At 51.3% G+C, this 17,026-nt stretch overlaps 1 protein-coding gene across 4 annotated transcripts in view; it reads right to left on the bottom strand.

Annotated features, from left to right (window-relative positions):
* ARHGAP22 (Rho GTPase activating protein 22) overlaps positions 1 to 15,762 on the bottom strand; it is a 188,242-nt gene extending 172,480 nt beyond the window's left edge. For all 4 annotated transcript variants that reach the window (XM_070615499.1, XM_008517734.2, XM_070615569.1 and 1 more), the window contains exons 1-2: positions 15,478 to 15,762; positions 12,612 to 12,776 (exon numbers count right to left, since the gene is read on the bottom strand). In XM_070615499.1, the coding sequence (XP_070471600.1) occupies positions 12,612 to 12,663 (52 nt within the window). In that variant the 5' untranslated portion in view covers positions 12,664 to 12,776; positions 15,478 to 15,762. The remainder of the gene's footprint in view (positions 1 to 12,611; positions 12,777 to 15,477) is intronic.
* Positions 15,763 to 17,026: the final 1,264 nt, after the last annotated feature.

The raw sequence follows: 17,026 nt of genomic DNA, 5'->3' as shown, positions 1-17,026 counted from the left end.
CTTTTTACATGTCAAAGACGAGACTAGAAGGTGGGGTCTTTAAATTTTTATAGCTGCTGCATAATGACTATTCTTTTTTGAACAACGCCTACTGCACCTCCCGCCCCACCTACCCTTAGAAGATCCTGATTCACCTCCCAGAGGCCCACAACCCACATGGAAGACCTCAGAGAACAGCTTCCTTCAGATCCCTCCATTAGATTATGACGAGTGATGAAGGGGAACTCCAGGAAGCAGGGATTTTTAGCAGTTTTGCTACTTGCTGTGTCCCTAGTGCCTTGAATAGTGCCTGGTACAACAAATGTGTGTTGAGTGACCAAAGAAATTATTAATCCCTCATTAGGGAACCACTGAGTCAACTTCCCAGGCCTGGCCACTTTTAATGGCCCCAGCAAGCTCTCATCGCTATGACTGTCCACCTCACTCAGGGACCCTCCGTTGACTGGTCTTGGGTTTGCATTCTCTGAACACTGGAGAAGTAAGACTGGGTGCCTGGCTCCAAGTATAGGGTCCCTGTGTCCCTATGCAGAGGCTCCATCAGAAACAAACCTATCATTACACTTTCTTTCCAAAATTTCCCAATGGCAACAGTTCACAGCCAGAAATTAAGAGTAGGATCCAATGGTTTGTCTGGAAGGGGCTTCCTATTCACTCAGGAATTACCCTGTTCCCCTTCTTGAACTCTGTTTTTTATTAGATATATAATCCTTATAACAGTTCTATGACATGTGGCCTGTCATGATCTCCCTTTTACAGTGAGGAACCCGAGTGGAAAGATCATATCACCTGAATAAGACCACGGAGTAAACACGTGGTGGAACTAGGATCCCCACCCATACCTGCATTTCTCTAAAGACTCTTTTCATCATTTCAGAACTGGCAAAATGATGTTAGCAGCAGGCTTGGAGGGCTGACTTTCCCTGTGCGCTGGAAAGTTAACAGGAACTGGATCAAGAGGAGGAGGGAGCAGAGAGCTGGGTAGAGGAAGGAGCATCCTTTCTTCACTGAACACTGGGCTGAGATGGTTTTCAGGATACCCTGACTGTTAGAGGGCATTTAGGGCAAGTATCTGAAAGTCAATGCCACGGCATCTACGTCTCCAAGTTCATCCTCACCTTCCTCCTAGGCCACCTGGATGCTGCTGCCTTCCATCCTTGTTTCTATGGTAACTGGCTGGTGGTCTTACCTGCCAACCATCTAACACGTTGAGAGAATCCCATTTGTACCACTCACCCAGTGATCCCATGGCGAGCTGGATGGGTGCACATTCCAGATTTGGGTGGGGGATTTGATGGCTATGGCCAAGGGTGTAGCTGATGTCCCTAAAGGCAGAGGAGCAGCTGTGAATGAGCAGTAGAAGTGGGTCAGCTCAGATCTGGGTTGAGTCCTGCCTCTGCCACTCACTAGTTGGGAGTCAACAGACTTTCTGAGTCTCAGCTCCCTTATCTGGTCAACAGGGAGAGCAGCTCCACCCCCACAGAGCTGGGGCAGCATTAAATGAGATCGCATGGGAGGGTGAGCTGCAGAGCACAGAAGGGCCGGGAGCCCTCCCTGCGGTCTGCCATTTCGCAATCATTCTCGGGGTCAAGTCATTTCTCCCAGATGTGCAGGAACAGAAGTCATGGGAGGAAAATGGTTCCCTGAGGAAAACCCCGACTCAGCTCCTATTGGCTCAGCTGCTTGGGGCGGGTGAGAGTGGGCTTCCGCTTGGCTCCCCGGGGGGCCGTGTGTCTGGCAGAGCTTCTGTGTAGACACTTGCTGAGGGCTCTGTCCAGCCTCTCTCAGCCTCCTTGTTCTCGGGGCACAGACACCTCGCTGGTCCTCAGGGCAGACAGCTCAGAGCCCAGGAAAGCAAGAGGGCTCTCCTGAGCTGCCATGGCTGGACTGTGTCCCCCCAAATTCATACGGTGCAGACCTACCCCCCAGCACCTCAGAACGTGACTGTATTTGGACATAGCATCTTTAAAGAGGTAATTAAGGTAAAAGAGGTCCTTAGGGTGGGCTCTAATCCAATATGACTGTTGTCCTTATAAGAAGAGGGGATTCAGACACACACAGATGGAAGACCATGTGAGGACACGGGGAGAAGATGGCCATCCACCAGCCAAGGAGGGGACCCAGAAGGTTCCAACCCTGCCGACATCTTGATCTCAGACTTCAAGTCTCCAGAATTATGAGAAAATAAATTTCTGTTGTTTAAGCTGCCCAGGCTGTGGAACTCTGTTACGGGGGCAGCCGAGCCGACTCACACCTGCCCTTCCTCCTCACCGTGAGTGAGAGAATTCCAGGTCCCCAGGCGCCCGTGGAGGCAGGGACCACCACAAATGGACACTTCATCTTGTCCCTGGTCCCCTCTGTCTCTCATTGTCCGTCCGCCACCCACCCCTGCACCTCTGCCCTGGGCCTCTGGGGACCCCAACGCCATGTCTCCCCAGGGCTGTGCAGCTCACACACTCCCCCCAGCTTGGGAAGAGAGAATTACTGGGGCCTTGGCCGCAGCTTGTAGCCCGGCTTTGGGAGCCCACGTCCCATTCCTGTGGCAGCTCTGATTCCAGTCACAGGTGTGATAAAGAGTTCCCACCCCCGATGGGCTCCCTCTCCAGGCTCTCAGCCTTGGGGGGCCTTCTCTAAAGTCCCAGGGACCCCGTAGCCCTGGTGCCAATGAACAAAGTCCGGAAGTGCTGGGCATCCACAGCCTGGGGGCAGCCTTCAGCTGAGGGAGAAAGAAAGCAGGACAATCCCCAGCCTCCATCCTTCTAGGACCATCCTGGGAGGCATTCCGCCATCTTCTCAGTTCCTGCGGAAGTCAATGTTATTGAAAGCTGCAGTCTTGATATGATAATGCCCCTTACACTGGCCTGCCCTGTCTCCCTCTCCTCCCTCCCCCGCCCCATTTCCGCTTCCTGGCATCACTTCCCAAATAAAACACCTGTACCCCAGCCCTTGTCTTGGGCTCTGCTGTTGGGGAACCCAAACTTAGACACAGTGTTACCACTTCCTGGCTGGGGGAGCAGGATGGAATGACTTCACTTTCCTCCTTTGTAAAAAGGGAACACGAAAATCGCACAGTCTGGCTGAGCAGTTGAATTAGATGGCCACGTTGAAGTGGAAACTGCAGGGTGATCTCAAGGCTATTCCTTATTATTGTTAGTTTGGTGGTAGCATTTGGTCTATCTTCCATTGCTCTTTTCATTAATAAAATGGAAGAACACTCTACCTGCCATCTCATTTACCTGGGGACCTGTGCTGCCAGGGGCAGGTGAACTCCCGGGGAGGAACGGGCACTCAGGGGCTGCCCCTGCTCCACCCCTGCCTTCCCCAAACAGCATGGCGCTTATCAATGGGCTTCTACAAAGAACACTGCAGGAGACACGGGAGTGGCTGGGTCTTTCCAGCCCAGCCTGCGTCAGTGCTGCCTGGGGATCACAGGATGAGCTTGGTGCTTGAGCAGGGAGCCTGGGGATGAGCAGGATGGAGCTCTCAGAGAACCTTTGCAGCCCTGGACCTCTTCCAGGAATGCCCACTGTGGTCCGCCTACGTGGCTGCTCCTGCCCTCACTCCAGGGGCTGACTAGGCTGCTCCCTGCTCAAGGACCCTGCTCCGACCCCCTTGGCAGCATGAAGACTCTCCTCCTGGTTCATGCTCTCCTTGTACACCTTCCACCAGAGCCCTGTCCTTCTGTAGACCAACATCTCCTTGGGAGAAGGGGCTGTATCTCTATATTCAAGCATCTAGAAGAGTGTCTGTCAGCCAACAGTACAGGCTCAATAAACATTTGTAGACCTATGGCTGAGTCATGCCTGGTGGGACAGTGGGAGGCACGCAGGGAGTCCTCACTCAAGGTAACCGCCAAGAGGCCAGTGGAGTGGGCAGGCACGGCCAACCCTGGCTGGTGCACAAAGACCAGAGTGCTTGGAGGGAAGTCAGAAAGTGCCGGAGCAGGGGTCCAGGGATGGAGTTGCTCATAGAGTTGAGATGTGAGGGTTAAAGGCAACGTGCCAGGATGGAGCGTCAGAGTGGGTAGGAGTCTAAAGGGCTTCCTCCTGTTGTCTGGGTCTTTCACATAATTCTGAGAGCTCCTCCAGTGTGAAGGGCCAGAGTGGGTGGGTGGGACAGTCAGAGAAGCTGCCCCCTACACACACTTTGCCATCAGCCCTACCAGATCAGTCCCCAAGAAGTTGATCCCCTCAGAAACTGACTAGGTCTCTGGATGAATGCTGCCAAGAGTCCCCTGCCCTGGGAAGCAGCAGTGCTGAGTCTGCAGATGGAGACAGGCCCTGGTGCAGTATCTATAGTGTTGGGCTGGGGGCAGGTGCCATGGACAATGGCTTGTGTGAAGCTGGGCAGTGGGCATCACTCTTCAGTCACAGAGCTGTTGCCCAGAGCAGCCCACAGGGGATGTATGGTGGATGGATGGGTGGATGGATGGTGTTGGGGTTGGTGAGATGGGATGGAGAGAGGACAGAGCCAGCTGGAAGGGTTGCTCAGGATGTGCACCAAGCAGTCCTTCCAATACCTGTTTCTCCTCCTGAATCCCTTCCAACAACGGCACCTCTACTCTCCCACCTGCCCAAATCAGAAGCCTGGGCCTCAACTTTCCTCCTTTCTCCCTCCCCTTCCACAGGCAGCCAGACACCAAGCTCTGTGCATTCCACTTTCTTTGTTCTGTCTCTACCACCACTGTCTTGGCCTAGCTTCTTATCAGCCCTTCCTTGGACTATTGAAATGGGCTCCTACCTGTGGATATCCCTATCCTGGCCTCTTCTCCCCTCTCCTAGAGCCATTCTCCTGGAATCTTAGAATGGCCTCGCATCTCCCATTGGCTTCCTGTAACCAGAACCAGAGAACAAGGACCAGTGACAGCTATGTAACAGAGCTTGGCTGGGCTGAAGGGAACTTCCCAGGATTCCCTTTCTTGTATGTTTCCCATTAGGCTGGGCCACAGGGAGATTCTTGGGAGATCTGGGAGATGGAAGGGCAGCAGCAGCCACTTTGCGACACATACACATAGTTGTCGATCAGCTGGTTCACCTCATCAGGGTGCAGCAGCGGCTGGGCCTGCCACTGCCCCCCTTCCCATGAAATCTCCTTAGAGGCTTACCCGGCTTGAAACCCCAGCCATCCTTAATGCCTCCCTTGTCCAGCACTGCCAAGTGTTATCCATCTTTCCTCCCCAATATCTCTTGAACCTGCCGTCCTCTCTATATTCTTGCTGACTCAGGTACTCAGCATGGCCACTTGCCATCCATTAGTCCGCTCTCCATGCTATTCATTAATTCATTCATTCATTCATTCTCTCAACAAACAGTTATTAAGCAAATACTATGTGTCAGGCATCATTCTAGGTACTGTGAAAACAGCTCTTAACCTTCACCCTTCCCCTCCTTATTCTAAGTGACCAAGGGATGATGAAGGATAGAACCTATATCTTAATAGGAGAGGGGAGACAGATAATAGGTGGAAATGAACAAGTAGGAGGAAGGATTTCCAGTTACGTGTGAGAGATGAGGTCAGCAAATCTTCGTCCCAAAATGTAACTATAAATCTGGACAAAATTGACACAAATAACCATTTCCATACTCTGGAAAGGGACCAAAGGCATGCAACAATCTGAAAAGCACTTATGCTTGAAAAAAATGCTGTACTGTAGGTAAGAACAGCAGGAGTCTGTGGTGTTCTTGCCCAGGGGTACTTCCATCCCACTTCCCCCAGCTCAGTCCTCACAGAGGTTCTGCCAGGGTGGGCACATCATCAGGACCAGCAACTTTGCTGATGAAGTCCAAAGTGGCTCATTCAATTTTGAGTGGTGGGCGATGCCCATACCTAGAGGCATTGTCAGTGGCATAGACAATCCTGGCAGCAGGTGGATGGGGAGAATCAATGCTCTGTGTGAGGCTACAGTCATTGTTGGGCAAACACGCTCCTGGCTTAGGCTACAGCATGCACAGTGGAGCCCAGAGAGGGCTCAGGGTACCCACACACTCCTGCCAACCCTAAGACTGTGGGCAAGTGCAGAGGTAATGCAAAGGGTCCAGCAGAAAGTAAGATCCAGGGTAAACTTGAGAACAGCCTGAACTTGAGAGCCTTTCCCTGCCTCACACAGATCTATCAGCAGAGAATGGAAGCTGTACTGGCTCAAGGTTTGAACACAACATCTGTCCAATTATTGGATGATCCCTGAATTACACAGAAACAGGGGTGACCCCTAGGAAGCCAGGCTTAAAAATGAAAGGAAGAATAAAGAACAAATATAAGCAGAGATATTAGTGGTTGCATAGTGAGTAGTGTGGTGGTGGTGGGGGGACAGAATTAACAGACTTATCCCAGGCAAGTGACCAAACAAACAAGTCAGCAACAACATTATTTAGACAGGTAAATCAGAATTGGTGTTCCCACAATATGTTATCTAAAATGTCCAGTTTTTAGCAAAAAAGTTATGAGATGTACAAAGGAAAAGGAAAGTGTGACTCATTCTCAGGAGAAAAGTCAATAGAAACTCTCTGAGTATTCCCAGATTTTGTATTCAGCAGACAAATACTTTAAAAAACTATGTAAAGAGGCCAGCCCTGTGGCCAAGTGGTTAAGTTTGTGAGCTCTGCTTGGGCGGCCCAGGGTTTTGCTGGTTCAGATCCTGGGCACAGACCTGCCACTGCTCATCAGGTCACGCTGAGGCAGCATCCCACATAGCAGAGCTAGAAGGACCTGCAACTAGAATATACAACTATGTACTGGGGGACTTTGGGGAGAAGAAGAAGAAGAAAAAAAGATTGGCAACAGATGTTAGCTCAGGTGTCAATCTTTAAAAAAAAGAAAAAATAATTTAAAAAAACTACATAAATGTGTTTAAAGAATTAAAGGAAACATGTTTAAAGAATTAAAGGGATGCATGATAATAAAGAATAAACCAATAGAGAACCTCAATGAGATAGAAAATACAAAATGACAAATGGAAATTCTTGCGATGAAAGTTTAATAACTGAAATGAAAAATTCACTAGAGGGGCTCAACAGAAGATTTGAAATGGTAGAAGAAAGAATGTGTGAACTTGAAGATGGAGCTATAGAAATTATCCAATCTGAAGAACATAGAGAAACACAGAACAAAACACTTGAAGAAAAAAGAACAGACTCTCAGAGACCTGTAAAGCAACATTAAGCACGCCAATATATGTGCAATGCAAGTCTTAGAAGGAGACAGACAGAAAGGGACAGAAAAATCATTTGAAAAAAATAGTGGCTAAAAACTTCCCAAATTTGATGAAAAATATTAGTTGTCACATATAACAAGCTTGAAAAACCCTCAGCAGGGTAAATACAAAGAGATTCAATATATTACACAAAATAAAAAGTTAACCAAGTGTTCTACATCCAATAGCTGTGCTTCAAAAACAAAGACAAAATAAAGACATTCCTAGATAAACAAAGCCTGAGAGAATTCCTTGCTGGCAGACCCGTCTTATAAGAAACACTAAAGGAAGTTCTTCAGGCTGAAAGGAAATGACAGCAGGCACTAACCCAAGTTTCCAGGAAGAAATGAAACACACAGGAAAAGACAAATATGTGGGTTAACAGGAAAAACACTATAAATATATTTTTTCTCATTTCTTCTCTTCACATCTTTTAAAGACATAAGAGTGTGTAAAACAATAATTATAACTGTATTTTGGGGCTTATAATATATAGATGTAATATGTACATGACAATAAGAACACAAAGGAGGAGGAAGGAAAAGAAACTACCTTGGAGCAAAGTTTTAATATTTGAATGGAATAAAGTATTAATCTGAAGTAGATTAAGATAAAATGCATATTGTAATCCCAAAGCAAACACTATGAAAATAACACAAAAATATAGGAAAAGCAATCAATTAAAAATGAAACGGCATACTAGAAAATATCTGTCTAATACAAAGAAGGTGGAAAAGGAGGAACAGAGGAACAAAGATAGAGGAGACGTATAAAAAACAAACTATAAAATGCCAAATGTAAATCCAGCCATGTCAATAATTACGTTAAATGTGAATGGTCTAAATATCCCAACCAAAAGGCAAAGATTGTCCTCATGAAATAGCAAGATCCAATTATGTGCTGTCTATCAGAGACACACTGTAGGTTGAATGACACAAAGTGGTTGAAAGGAAAAAGTTGGAAAAAGATATGTGGTGTAACAGTAACCACAAAACAGCTGGAACTGGCTATGTTGATACAAGATAAAATAGACTTGAAGAAAAGAAACATTACAACAAAGGGGGACATTTCACAATGACAGAAGGGTGAATGCATCAGGAAGCTATAACAATTATAAATAAACACAGACTTAACAAGAGAGCTTCAAAACACATGGAACAAAACCTGGCAGCAGACAATTGAATAACGAGGGTTGGAGATTTCCGTATCTCAATCTCAATAATTGATCGAATAACTAGACAGGATATCAGCAATGATATAGAAGGCTTGGACAACACTATCAACCAACTTGACCTAATTGACACTCCTTACAGTGACTGCAGAATATACTTTTTTTTTTACGTACATATGGAAGATTCCTCAGGACAGACCATATGCTAAGCCATAAAACAATAAATCAACTGGTGACTGGATAAACGAAACGCACATCCACACAATGGAGTATTATTCGGCTAAAAAGGAAGAAACTACTGATACACACAAGAACTCGAATGAACCTCAGAAACCTTATGCTACGTGAAAGAAGCCTGACACAAAAGACAACAGAATATATGATTCTATTTACATGAAAGATCTAGAAAAGGCAAATTTATAAAGACAGAAAGCAGATCAGTGGGGATGGAAGACGGAAGGGGAGATGAATTGCAAATGGGCACAGGGGAACTTTTCCGGGTGATAGAAATGTCCTCAAACTGGATTATGGTGATGGTTGTACAACTCTACAAATTTGCTAAAAGTCGTTGACTTGTACACTTAGAACAGGTGAGTTTTATCACGTGGAACCTACACTTGATAAAGCTGTTAAAATATATAAATATATGAGATAAGAATAAATGATATGATAAAGCTGTTAAAATACATAAATATATGAGATAAGAGCAAATGCTATGGAGGAAAGTGAAGGAGGGAAGAGGAGAAGGATATCGGCAAGGTGCTCCAGCTGGCACAGTCATTAGTGAGCTTTGCCAAATTCCTCCAGTCCTCCCCTTCTAGGCACGTGGTTGGATCCTACTTCTTGGAGCCCTTGCGGGTAGCTGGGGCAATGAACTGCATGTGACGTGTGACAAGCGTGACTCCCAGGCTGAGGATTTCATTGCTGGCATGAGACCATTCTAGAGCTCCATCTCTCCCTTGGCACTCTGGTCTGGCCGGCAGCACCACTTGAGGTATTGGTTGTTCCATCGTGCTGGGTCTTTGAGTCACTATGATGGGCAGGTGACCTATGACCCAGCTACTGCATAACCTATCCCACTGTAACACACACAGGCAGTCAGTGAAGGCCTCAGAAGAAGGTGGCGCTTGAGTAAAAGTCTGAAGGAGGTGAGTTGTGAGCCATGGGTATTCTGAGGGGAAGGGTGTTCCTGAGAGAGGGCAGAGCACCTGCAAAGACCTGGCACATCTGAGGAATGGCAAGGAAGTGGTGCTGCTGGCACTAAGGACATGGAGGATGCAGAAGGAGATGACGTGGTAGGTAACGGTGGGCTTGATGGAGGAGTGACATGGGAATCCACTGGGATATGTTGAGCGAGTGATAGATCTCATTAGATTTACGTGGTAACAGCCTTACTCCAGGTGCAATTTTGAGAAGCTATGGAAGGGCCACCGGTAGAATCAGGAAGACCAGTGGGTAGGTCTTTGTAAGAATCTAGGAGAGGGCTGACTTCATACCCTGCTGCCACATCATGTTTCCTACAAGCAGTTCTGATCCAATCAATCCTATGCTTACAGCTTTCAATAGCTCCCTACTGCCCATGAGAAAAGAGTCCAAGTTTCTCAACATGATATCAACCTACCTGTCCTCTCTTATCACCCACCATTCTCCTTCCTATGACTTCACTTCCCCTCTCTCTGAGGCTCCTGTTCTTCCAGGATACACTCTTGCCTTCCTACCTGGCATCTCATGGTCCCTTCGCATCCCTGCCATCCATGGCAAGGAAGGGAGAGGGGATGCCCTGGAGAAAGGCCAAGTGAGCAAAGCCACAGAGTTGGGAGGTCATGGGGGGTGGTGTGACAGAGGATGCCCAGTCCAAGCTGCCCCCTGGCCTTGGTCCTGAAGGTTAGCTGTGGGTCAGGGAGCTGGGGGCCTGACAGAGGGCTGGATTCAGAGCTGCTCTCTCCTTTCTAGACTCTCTGGCCCAGTGTGGACGGAGGCCACCATCTTTCTTCCCACTGTGATTCAGACGTGCAGTGGCTACTCGTGGTGGGGTGTGCCAGGAGGGCTGGCTGCAGGGAGAGGCCACCAGTCCTTGGGAGAGAACCTGGCAGGCCAGTGAGCAGAAGTTAGGGAAGCTGGTGAGCCAGGAGGCTGCAGCTGGTCTGAACGGGCAGGATGGTGCCACAGGAAAAGCCTACAAGGGGTGGAGCCGAGGGCGGTGCCAGGGCTGGGTGAGAGCTTCAGCAGAGGCCCCCTGAACGAGACACCCTGACCCGGGCTGTCCTCTGGCTTCCTGCTGCACAGCAGGGCCTCGGCTCGGCAAAATTGTGGGTGGAGTGAAGAAGTAAAGTGCAGCGGCGCAACTTAACCCCAAAGAATCTTCCATCTGCCCCAATTCCCCGAAAACTTCCGTTAAAAGCAAGCTCCAGGCCCCCAGTAGTCTCCTCCAGAATCCATGGGGAGAGAGAGAGACAGAGAGAGAAGAAGGAGAAAAAGAAGAGGGGGATGAGGGGGAGGAGGGGTGGGGAGGGGAGAGAGAGAGGGAGGGTCAGAGAGAAAGAGACAGACAGATAGAGACAGATGGAGAGACAGAGAGAGAAACAGAGAGACAGAGAGAGAAGAAGGAGAAGAAGAAGAGGGGGAGGAGGGGAGGGGAGGGGAGGGAGAGAGGGACAGAGAGAGGGAGAGAGAGGGAGAAGAGACCGAAGGGCTGACCCCGAGAGACCAAGGATGGAGAGGAGAGACAGCTTCCCCAGTGCCAGGGGCCTCTCCTTTGCTTTCCAAAGCCGTCCACAGAATGGCATGGCTGGTCCTTTTTCACAAAGCTGCCAAGCTGTCTGTGGTCAGATAAGGCTTTAAGAATTAATTCAGCCTAAAGTAATGAGGCGCAGATGCATCTGCAATGTGGATGAACCTCAAAGATATGACTCAGTCCAAGAAGCCAGTCACAGAAGGACACATGTATGCTTCCGTCCACATGCAACATCCAGAGCAGGTAAGTCCATGGGGACAGAAAGATGAGCGATGCCAGGGCTGGGGGCAACGGGGAGCAACTGCTTACTGGGTTTGGGGTTTTCTTTTGGGGTGACGAGAACATCTGGAGCGGAAAGAGGTGGTGGTCTCACAGCATTGTGAATGTGCGAATCGCCACTGAATTAATCATTCGCGTCTAAATGGTTAATTTTGTTACGTGAATTTCACTGCAATAAAAAGATAATCTAATCAAATTCTTCAAACTCAGGCGTCTCATGCAATATCTCATTTGTCCTTTTCTCAAAGGACTAGCATCTGTGCTCTGAAGCCGGGGGACTTGGAAATCTGGTGGCTGGAACCTTTCACAAAGACAAGTGACTTTTCCTTCCAAGCCAAATGATGTTATAAACCCAGCTCAGAGGAAAATAGCTAGAGATTTTACAGACCCCCAAGGTGTTAGGTTAGGACCGACCAGAGTTCAAGGCCAGTCTCAGCCTCTCCCCAGCCTGTTGTAGGCAGCGAGACCCAGAGAGGTTAACAGCGTGAGAAGCAACCCACAGCCCATGTCCACCGCAGAGTCGGGTCCGGGAGTCCTGGCTTTGTAAACACTGAGTTTGACACCCCCGTCCCTACAAATACCCGCTCAGACCACAGCAAAGGCTGCTGTGTGCAGTCTGAGGCCCCCTGGGCTCCGTCTGCTGGTTCCTGGCCCCAGCTGCGCGCTAGGTTCACCTGGGAATTAAAAAACAGGCTGATGCCTGGGACCCACCTCAGACCAACTAAAACCGAATCTCCAGTGTTTAAAAATACCTGGGGATTTTTAAGAGCTTCCTCATGATTCAGACAGAGAGAAAGGTTGAGCACCACTGACTTCGTTTCTCCCACTAGCGTCTGGGAGCTCAGGCATCATCTGAAGGTGCCCAGGTCTATAGAACACGCAACGTCATTGTACAACGTCCCAGCTCGCACCTGTGTGACCCACGCAGCAGCCACCTACGTGATCACTCAGCCAGCACCTGTGTGACCCCCCACAAGCATCTGCACAACCACCCACATAGCAATTGCATGGGACCCATCCAGAGGGTTGTCCCACTTGGTCCAAGTTACCCCCGGGCACTTTACTGGGGGCTTCTGAAGTTTGGGGGTGAGGGCTGTGGCCAGTACATAGACGCCCCTCGGTGCTCTCAGCCCACAAGACCGAGACGCCCCCTCTGGAGGCCTCGGGTGGCCCCCTTCCTTCAGCAAGAAGCTAAGTGCAAAGGCAATCCTAGTCCCCATCGAATAAAATGAAACTCCTACCGAAATATCTGGCTGCAAGCGTTCTTCTCTTGCTGGGAGCTGTCGGCAGCATAACGAAGCTGGCAGACTATGCGCAAATTTCTTGTGCATCCTTTTTATAAAGAACCAGCCACATCCTCAAGCAGACAAGCTAATTCCTGTTTTCCAGTAATGGGAGATCCACATCTATAGAAAAGAAATATATTTAGAATGCCCTTTCTCTGGTGTGTTCTTGGATTTCCAACAAGCTCCCTGTGAGGAATTAGCCCCTGAAATTCAAATGTTCCCCCAGGGTCTTGCAAATGGCCTGGGGCAAGTCTGGGGGCCTCTGGGTCTCGGTTCCTCAAGTCTGTAAAATGGGAACCATGAAAAGAACTACCCCTGGGGGGAACAGAAGGTCGATGAGATGGTGGGAGCCCTTCACACATTCCAGATGCGCCTCTGATCTTTCAATCAGCTGACCTGGATTGGAAAGGTGCTGTATTTTCCGGAAAGCCTCAAAAACAGCTACAAACAAGAACATGCCAGCATGCAGCGTGACTCCCAGGACGCTATTTAGGACCCTCGTCTGGCGTCCGCAGCAGTCCCATTAGTGGAGAGACTGGGGATGCGGTCCCCAGACCCGGATGGAGAGAACAAGCCCCAGGGGCACCCAGGGGTAGACCCTCCCCATGGCGCACCTGCTGCTAATGGCGCGGCTTCCCCTGCCATTTCTGGAAATTTGGCATCCCTGGAGAATAATTTAAAGTTGTGGAAAATCGAAACGAAAACTCTCGATTATGAAGCAATCAAGTGACACTCCTGCAGCCATCAACGTCACTGACGTAGAGGTCTGGGCAACCTATGGGAAAGGCCGCTCCAGGGGCGGGTCCTGCACTATGTCGGGGAGTTCACTGGGGAGTGACAGGAGGAAGCCTATCCCATCACCTGCTGTAGTGGGGGCTTTAGAATTAAAAACTCTGGGTCCATATCCAGGTTTCTCCTTTCTCTATTAGTGTGAATTTGGACATGCTCCTGAAATAGGGTTTCCTGATTTAGCAAACAAAAATACAGGATGAACAGTTATTGGTTTTTAGTATGAATGTGTCCCCAAAATTGCATGAGACATAACATCAACTTAAAAGGTATTCATCGTTGATCCGAAATTCAGATTTAATTGAGTGTCCTGTATTTTATCTGGTGACCTTATACTTATACCTTCTGAGTATCCATTTTATCATTGGTCAAAAGAGGATAATTACGCAAGATCTTTCAGGTGCTGGAAACAAAACAACAATTAAAATTGGTTTAAAATATAAGGGGGGCATTTATTGTCTCCTTTTGTGGGGAAACCCTTATAATATGAACTTCAGGCATGGCTGGATCCAGCAGTTTGACAATGTTAACCAAGTCCTTTTTTTTCTTCTCCCCTGAGTTCTCCTGTTTGCTTCCTGAAGTGTCTGCTTCATCCTCAGCTAGGTTACCTTATTAAAAAATTCTGGGCACCAGCTTCAGGAGCCAATATTTCTTCCAAGTCTAACGAAAAGACAGAGCATACCTTCTAGCATCTCTCTCAGAAGTGCTGGGAAGCTTCTCCTCCCTACTCTCCCAAATATCTCCTCTTGCCACATGATGGCCTTTTGATTGGGCCCCCAATCCAACCCTGAGCCAATCCTGGCAGCTGGGGAATGAGATGTGCTGATTGGCTAAAGCAACCTGGTTTCATCCAGGGAGCTGGGTGGAGTTGGCCTCCACAAGGCACCTGGGCTGGGATAGGAAAGAGGCAGATGCCAGACTAGATGCCAGGGCACTGTGACCGAGGGGAGGGGAGAGGCTCCGGAAATCCAGTGCCCACTGAACGGTGCTCTATGGACAAGAGAAGGAGCCTGACCCCTGGGGGCGTGTGATGAGGTTAGCCCTTTGCTCTGGACTTGTTGATGGCCCTTTCTTTCCCAGCCTCTCCCAGCCCCTCCCCTGCTCCTGGCAGGTCACAGCCCAATCTCAGCTCTGCTATCACAAAGCAAAGAGGCCCCCGTGGGAGACAGCCAGCTGAGCCTCTGTCCTGATGTGCCCTGGGTGGGGCCCTGCCCTCACCGGTCCCCATCTATATCATGGGTGTGTATGTGTGTGTGTCTAGGGGGCACGCCTGGACCAGGAGGGCTCTGGTTGGAGGAGCGACCTTCACAGACCTTGGCTTGCAGTGGAGATGACAAGGCCCTGGGGCGTGGGCACTGTGTTGTGGAGAACACGTGTGGAGGGGCAGGTCTGGCAGGGCTCTGCCTCCGGGGCAGAGGACACAGCAGAACTGCTCTCCAGTCACCCGCCAGCCCTGCCTTCCCCTCACCCACCTCTCCTGGCATCGGTGCTCAAGATCGGGCCCCAGGCTGGCCCCTCTCCTGGGCTGGGAGAGCCAGCTGGGGATGACTCAGCCAGGAGCGGCTCTGGCACCAGCCACACAGCTCACTGTGGAGGGAGGATGCTGGGAATACCAGATCCTCCTGGACTCAGGCCAGTATGCTCTGCACTGCTCCCCCCCCCCCCCCCCCGGCATTATTCATAATGACAGCTAGCACCTAGTAGTCACCAACTGTGGACCGAACTCATCACCCTGTAGCACCCTGGGGTGGGGGGGTAGCACAGGGGAGCTGTGAGTACCCCTAAGTCACACAGTGTAACCTGCCGGAGGTGGGGGAATTCAGGCCCAGGGTGCTCCAGCGCTCACTGCCACCCCATCCCTCAAGCGTGGACAGCCGGGCCCGCCCGTCCTGGACTGGCCTGGCCACCGTGTTGCCCCGATGGCTCCTCCTCCATCTCCCACGGGCCCTGCTGGGAGCGTGCGTGAGCTCAGGGTACCGAGCACCCCCTCGCCGGGGGTCCCTCTGGGGGTGGCCCTGCAGGGGCTGCTCACCTGGTACCCGGGATCCGACGCCTCCGTCTTGCAGCCCGGAGCCTGCTTCCTTCGGGCACCGCCTGGAGGGAGCGCTCGGGGTCCCCGCCCCTTCTCCCCCCGCGCCCCGGCCGTGGCCTTGGCCCTGCCCCCGCCCCATGTGACCGGGCAGGCAGGGGACGCGGGCAAGACCCGGAGGAAGCCGCCCGACTGAACATCATCGGTGAGATTCGGGGGCCCCGGCTGCTCGGTGCCCCGGGGGCGGGGTGGGGTCCGCGCTGGTCCGCTGAGCGGCCGCCCCAGCCCGGCCTCGGTTTCCCGGGTGAGACTGGCCTGCGCCGGAGGGGCCGCCGGCGCTCGGTGCAGAGCGCCCCCTGGCGGGCCCCAGCAGCGCCGCCTCCCGCGACCCTGGACCACAGCATCCTTCGCTGCCCCATCTCCGCATCCCGCGCCCAATCTCTGGACCCACAAACTCGGAGTCGCCCCGCCCTCACCTGGAAGGCGTCACCTTCCCTGGGGCCACCGGTGGCTGGCAGGGCGAGTGGGGCTTTCGACACCGAGTCTTCCTGGGAGAGGGGATTCCGGGCAGCGGGCCCGTTCTGTGTCTTTGGCACCAGGGAGGGAGTTGGGGCTGGAGAAATCAACAGCAGAGGAGGGGCCCTCAGGTTGCAGAGGGGGGATCTGAGCCACTTCCCAAGGATCCAGCATCGCCCAAGTCTCCCCACGTAGCAGATTGGGAAACTGAGGTCAGAGAGGGTCTGCGAATCTCTCAAGGGGACAGATTAGAAATAGTACTGCTGAGATACGAAACCAAGACCAGCTGCTTCAAGAGTTCTTGAAAGTCAGGGCCAAGGAGGGAAGCAGACGGGTGGCCCTTCCCTACCTGGCCTTCCAGTGGGGCTCCAGGGGGCAGAGAAGCCTGTTCCCCGAGGGCGAGCCAGCCTCCCTCTCACCGAGGTTCGGTGTGGCCCCTTGCTCTTGTCCTTCCTGACCGGGCCAGGGGTGGCTGGCCGAGGGCTGGGATGGAGGCTCAGTCAGTCCAGCCTGAGGGAGGTGGTGGTGGCAGAGGCAGGTCACCCACCCTAAGCACTGTGGTACCCTCGCCAGCCCTTGGAGGCGTCTGGGAGTGGGCGGGGCGGGCCCTGGTGGAGAGGAGTTGCTGGCACAGGTGAGGAGGTGCAGGTCCTGCTGCAAGGCCAGAGCTCGGGGCTTCTGAGGAGCCGGACAGAGTGTCTTGCTCTCAGACCCTGTCATCCCCGCTCCCAGTGGGGACCTGACTGGAAAACCGCGTGCATGCAGCAAGGAGGGCGACCTCTCTGTCCAGGCCTGCCGGGGGCGGCCGGGGCGCTTCTGTGGAAGGAATGAGAGCGTCGGAGTCAGGCAGAGGCGAGTTCGACTCCTGCTCTGGACCCTTCTTAGCTGGGCCGCTGGGTAAGTCTCGTTGCGTCTCTGAGCTCCGCTCCCCATGTGTAGATAAGAAAGCTGCTGACCCCAGTGCGCAGTCTGTGTGAGGACTAGGTGAGTGCCTCACGCAGAGAACGTGTGCCTGCCCTCATGGCCCTGATGCCGT

The sequence above is a fragment of the Equus przewalskii genome, chromosome 1 (genome assembly GCF_037783145.1).
Source record: "Equus przewalskii isolate Varuska chromosome 1, EquPr2, whole genome shotgun sequence".
NCBI lineage: Eukaryota > Metazoa > Chordata > Mammalia > Perissodactyla > Equidae > Equus > Equus przewalskii.
The sequence above is the reverse complement of the archived record's forward strand: the minus strand, read 5'-3'. Positions and strand labels throughout refer to the sequence as shown.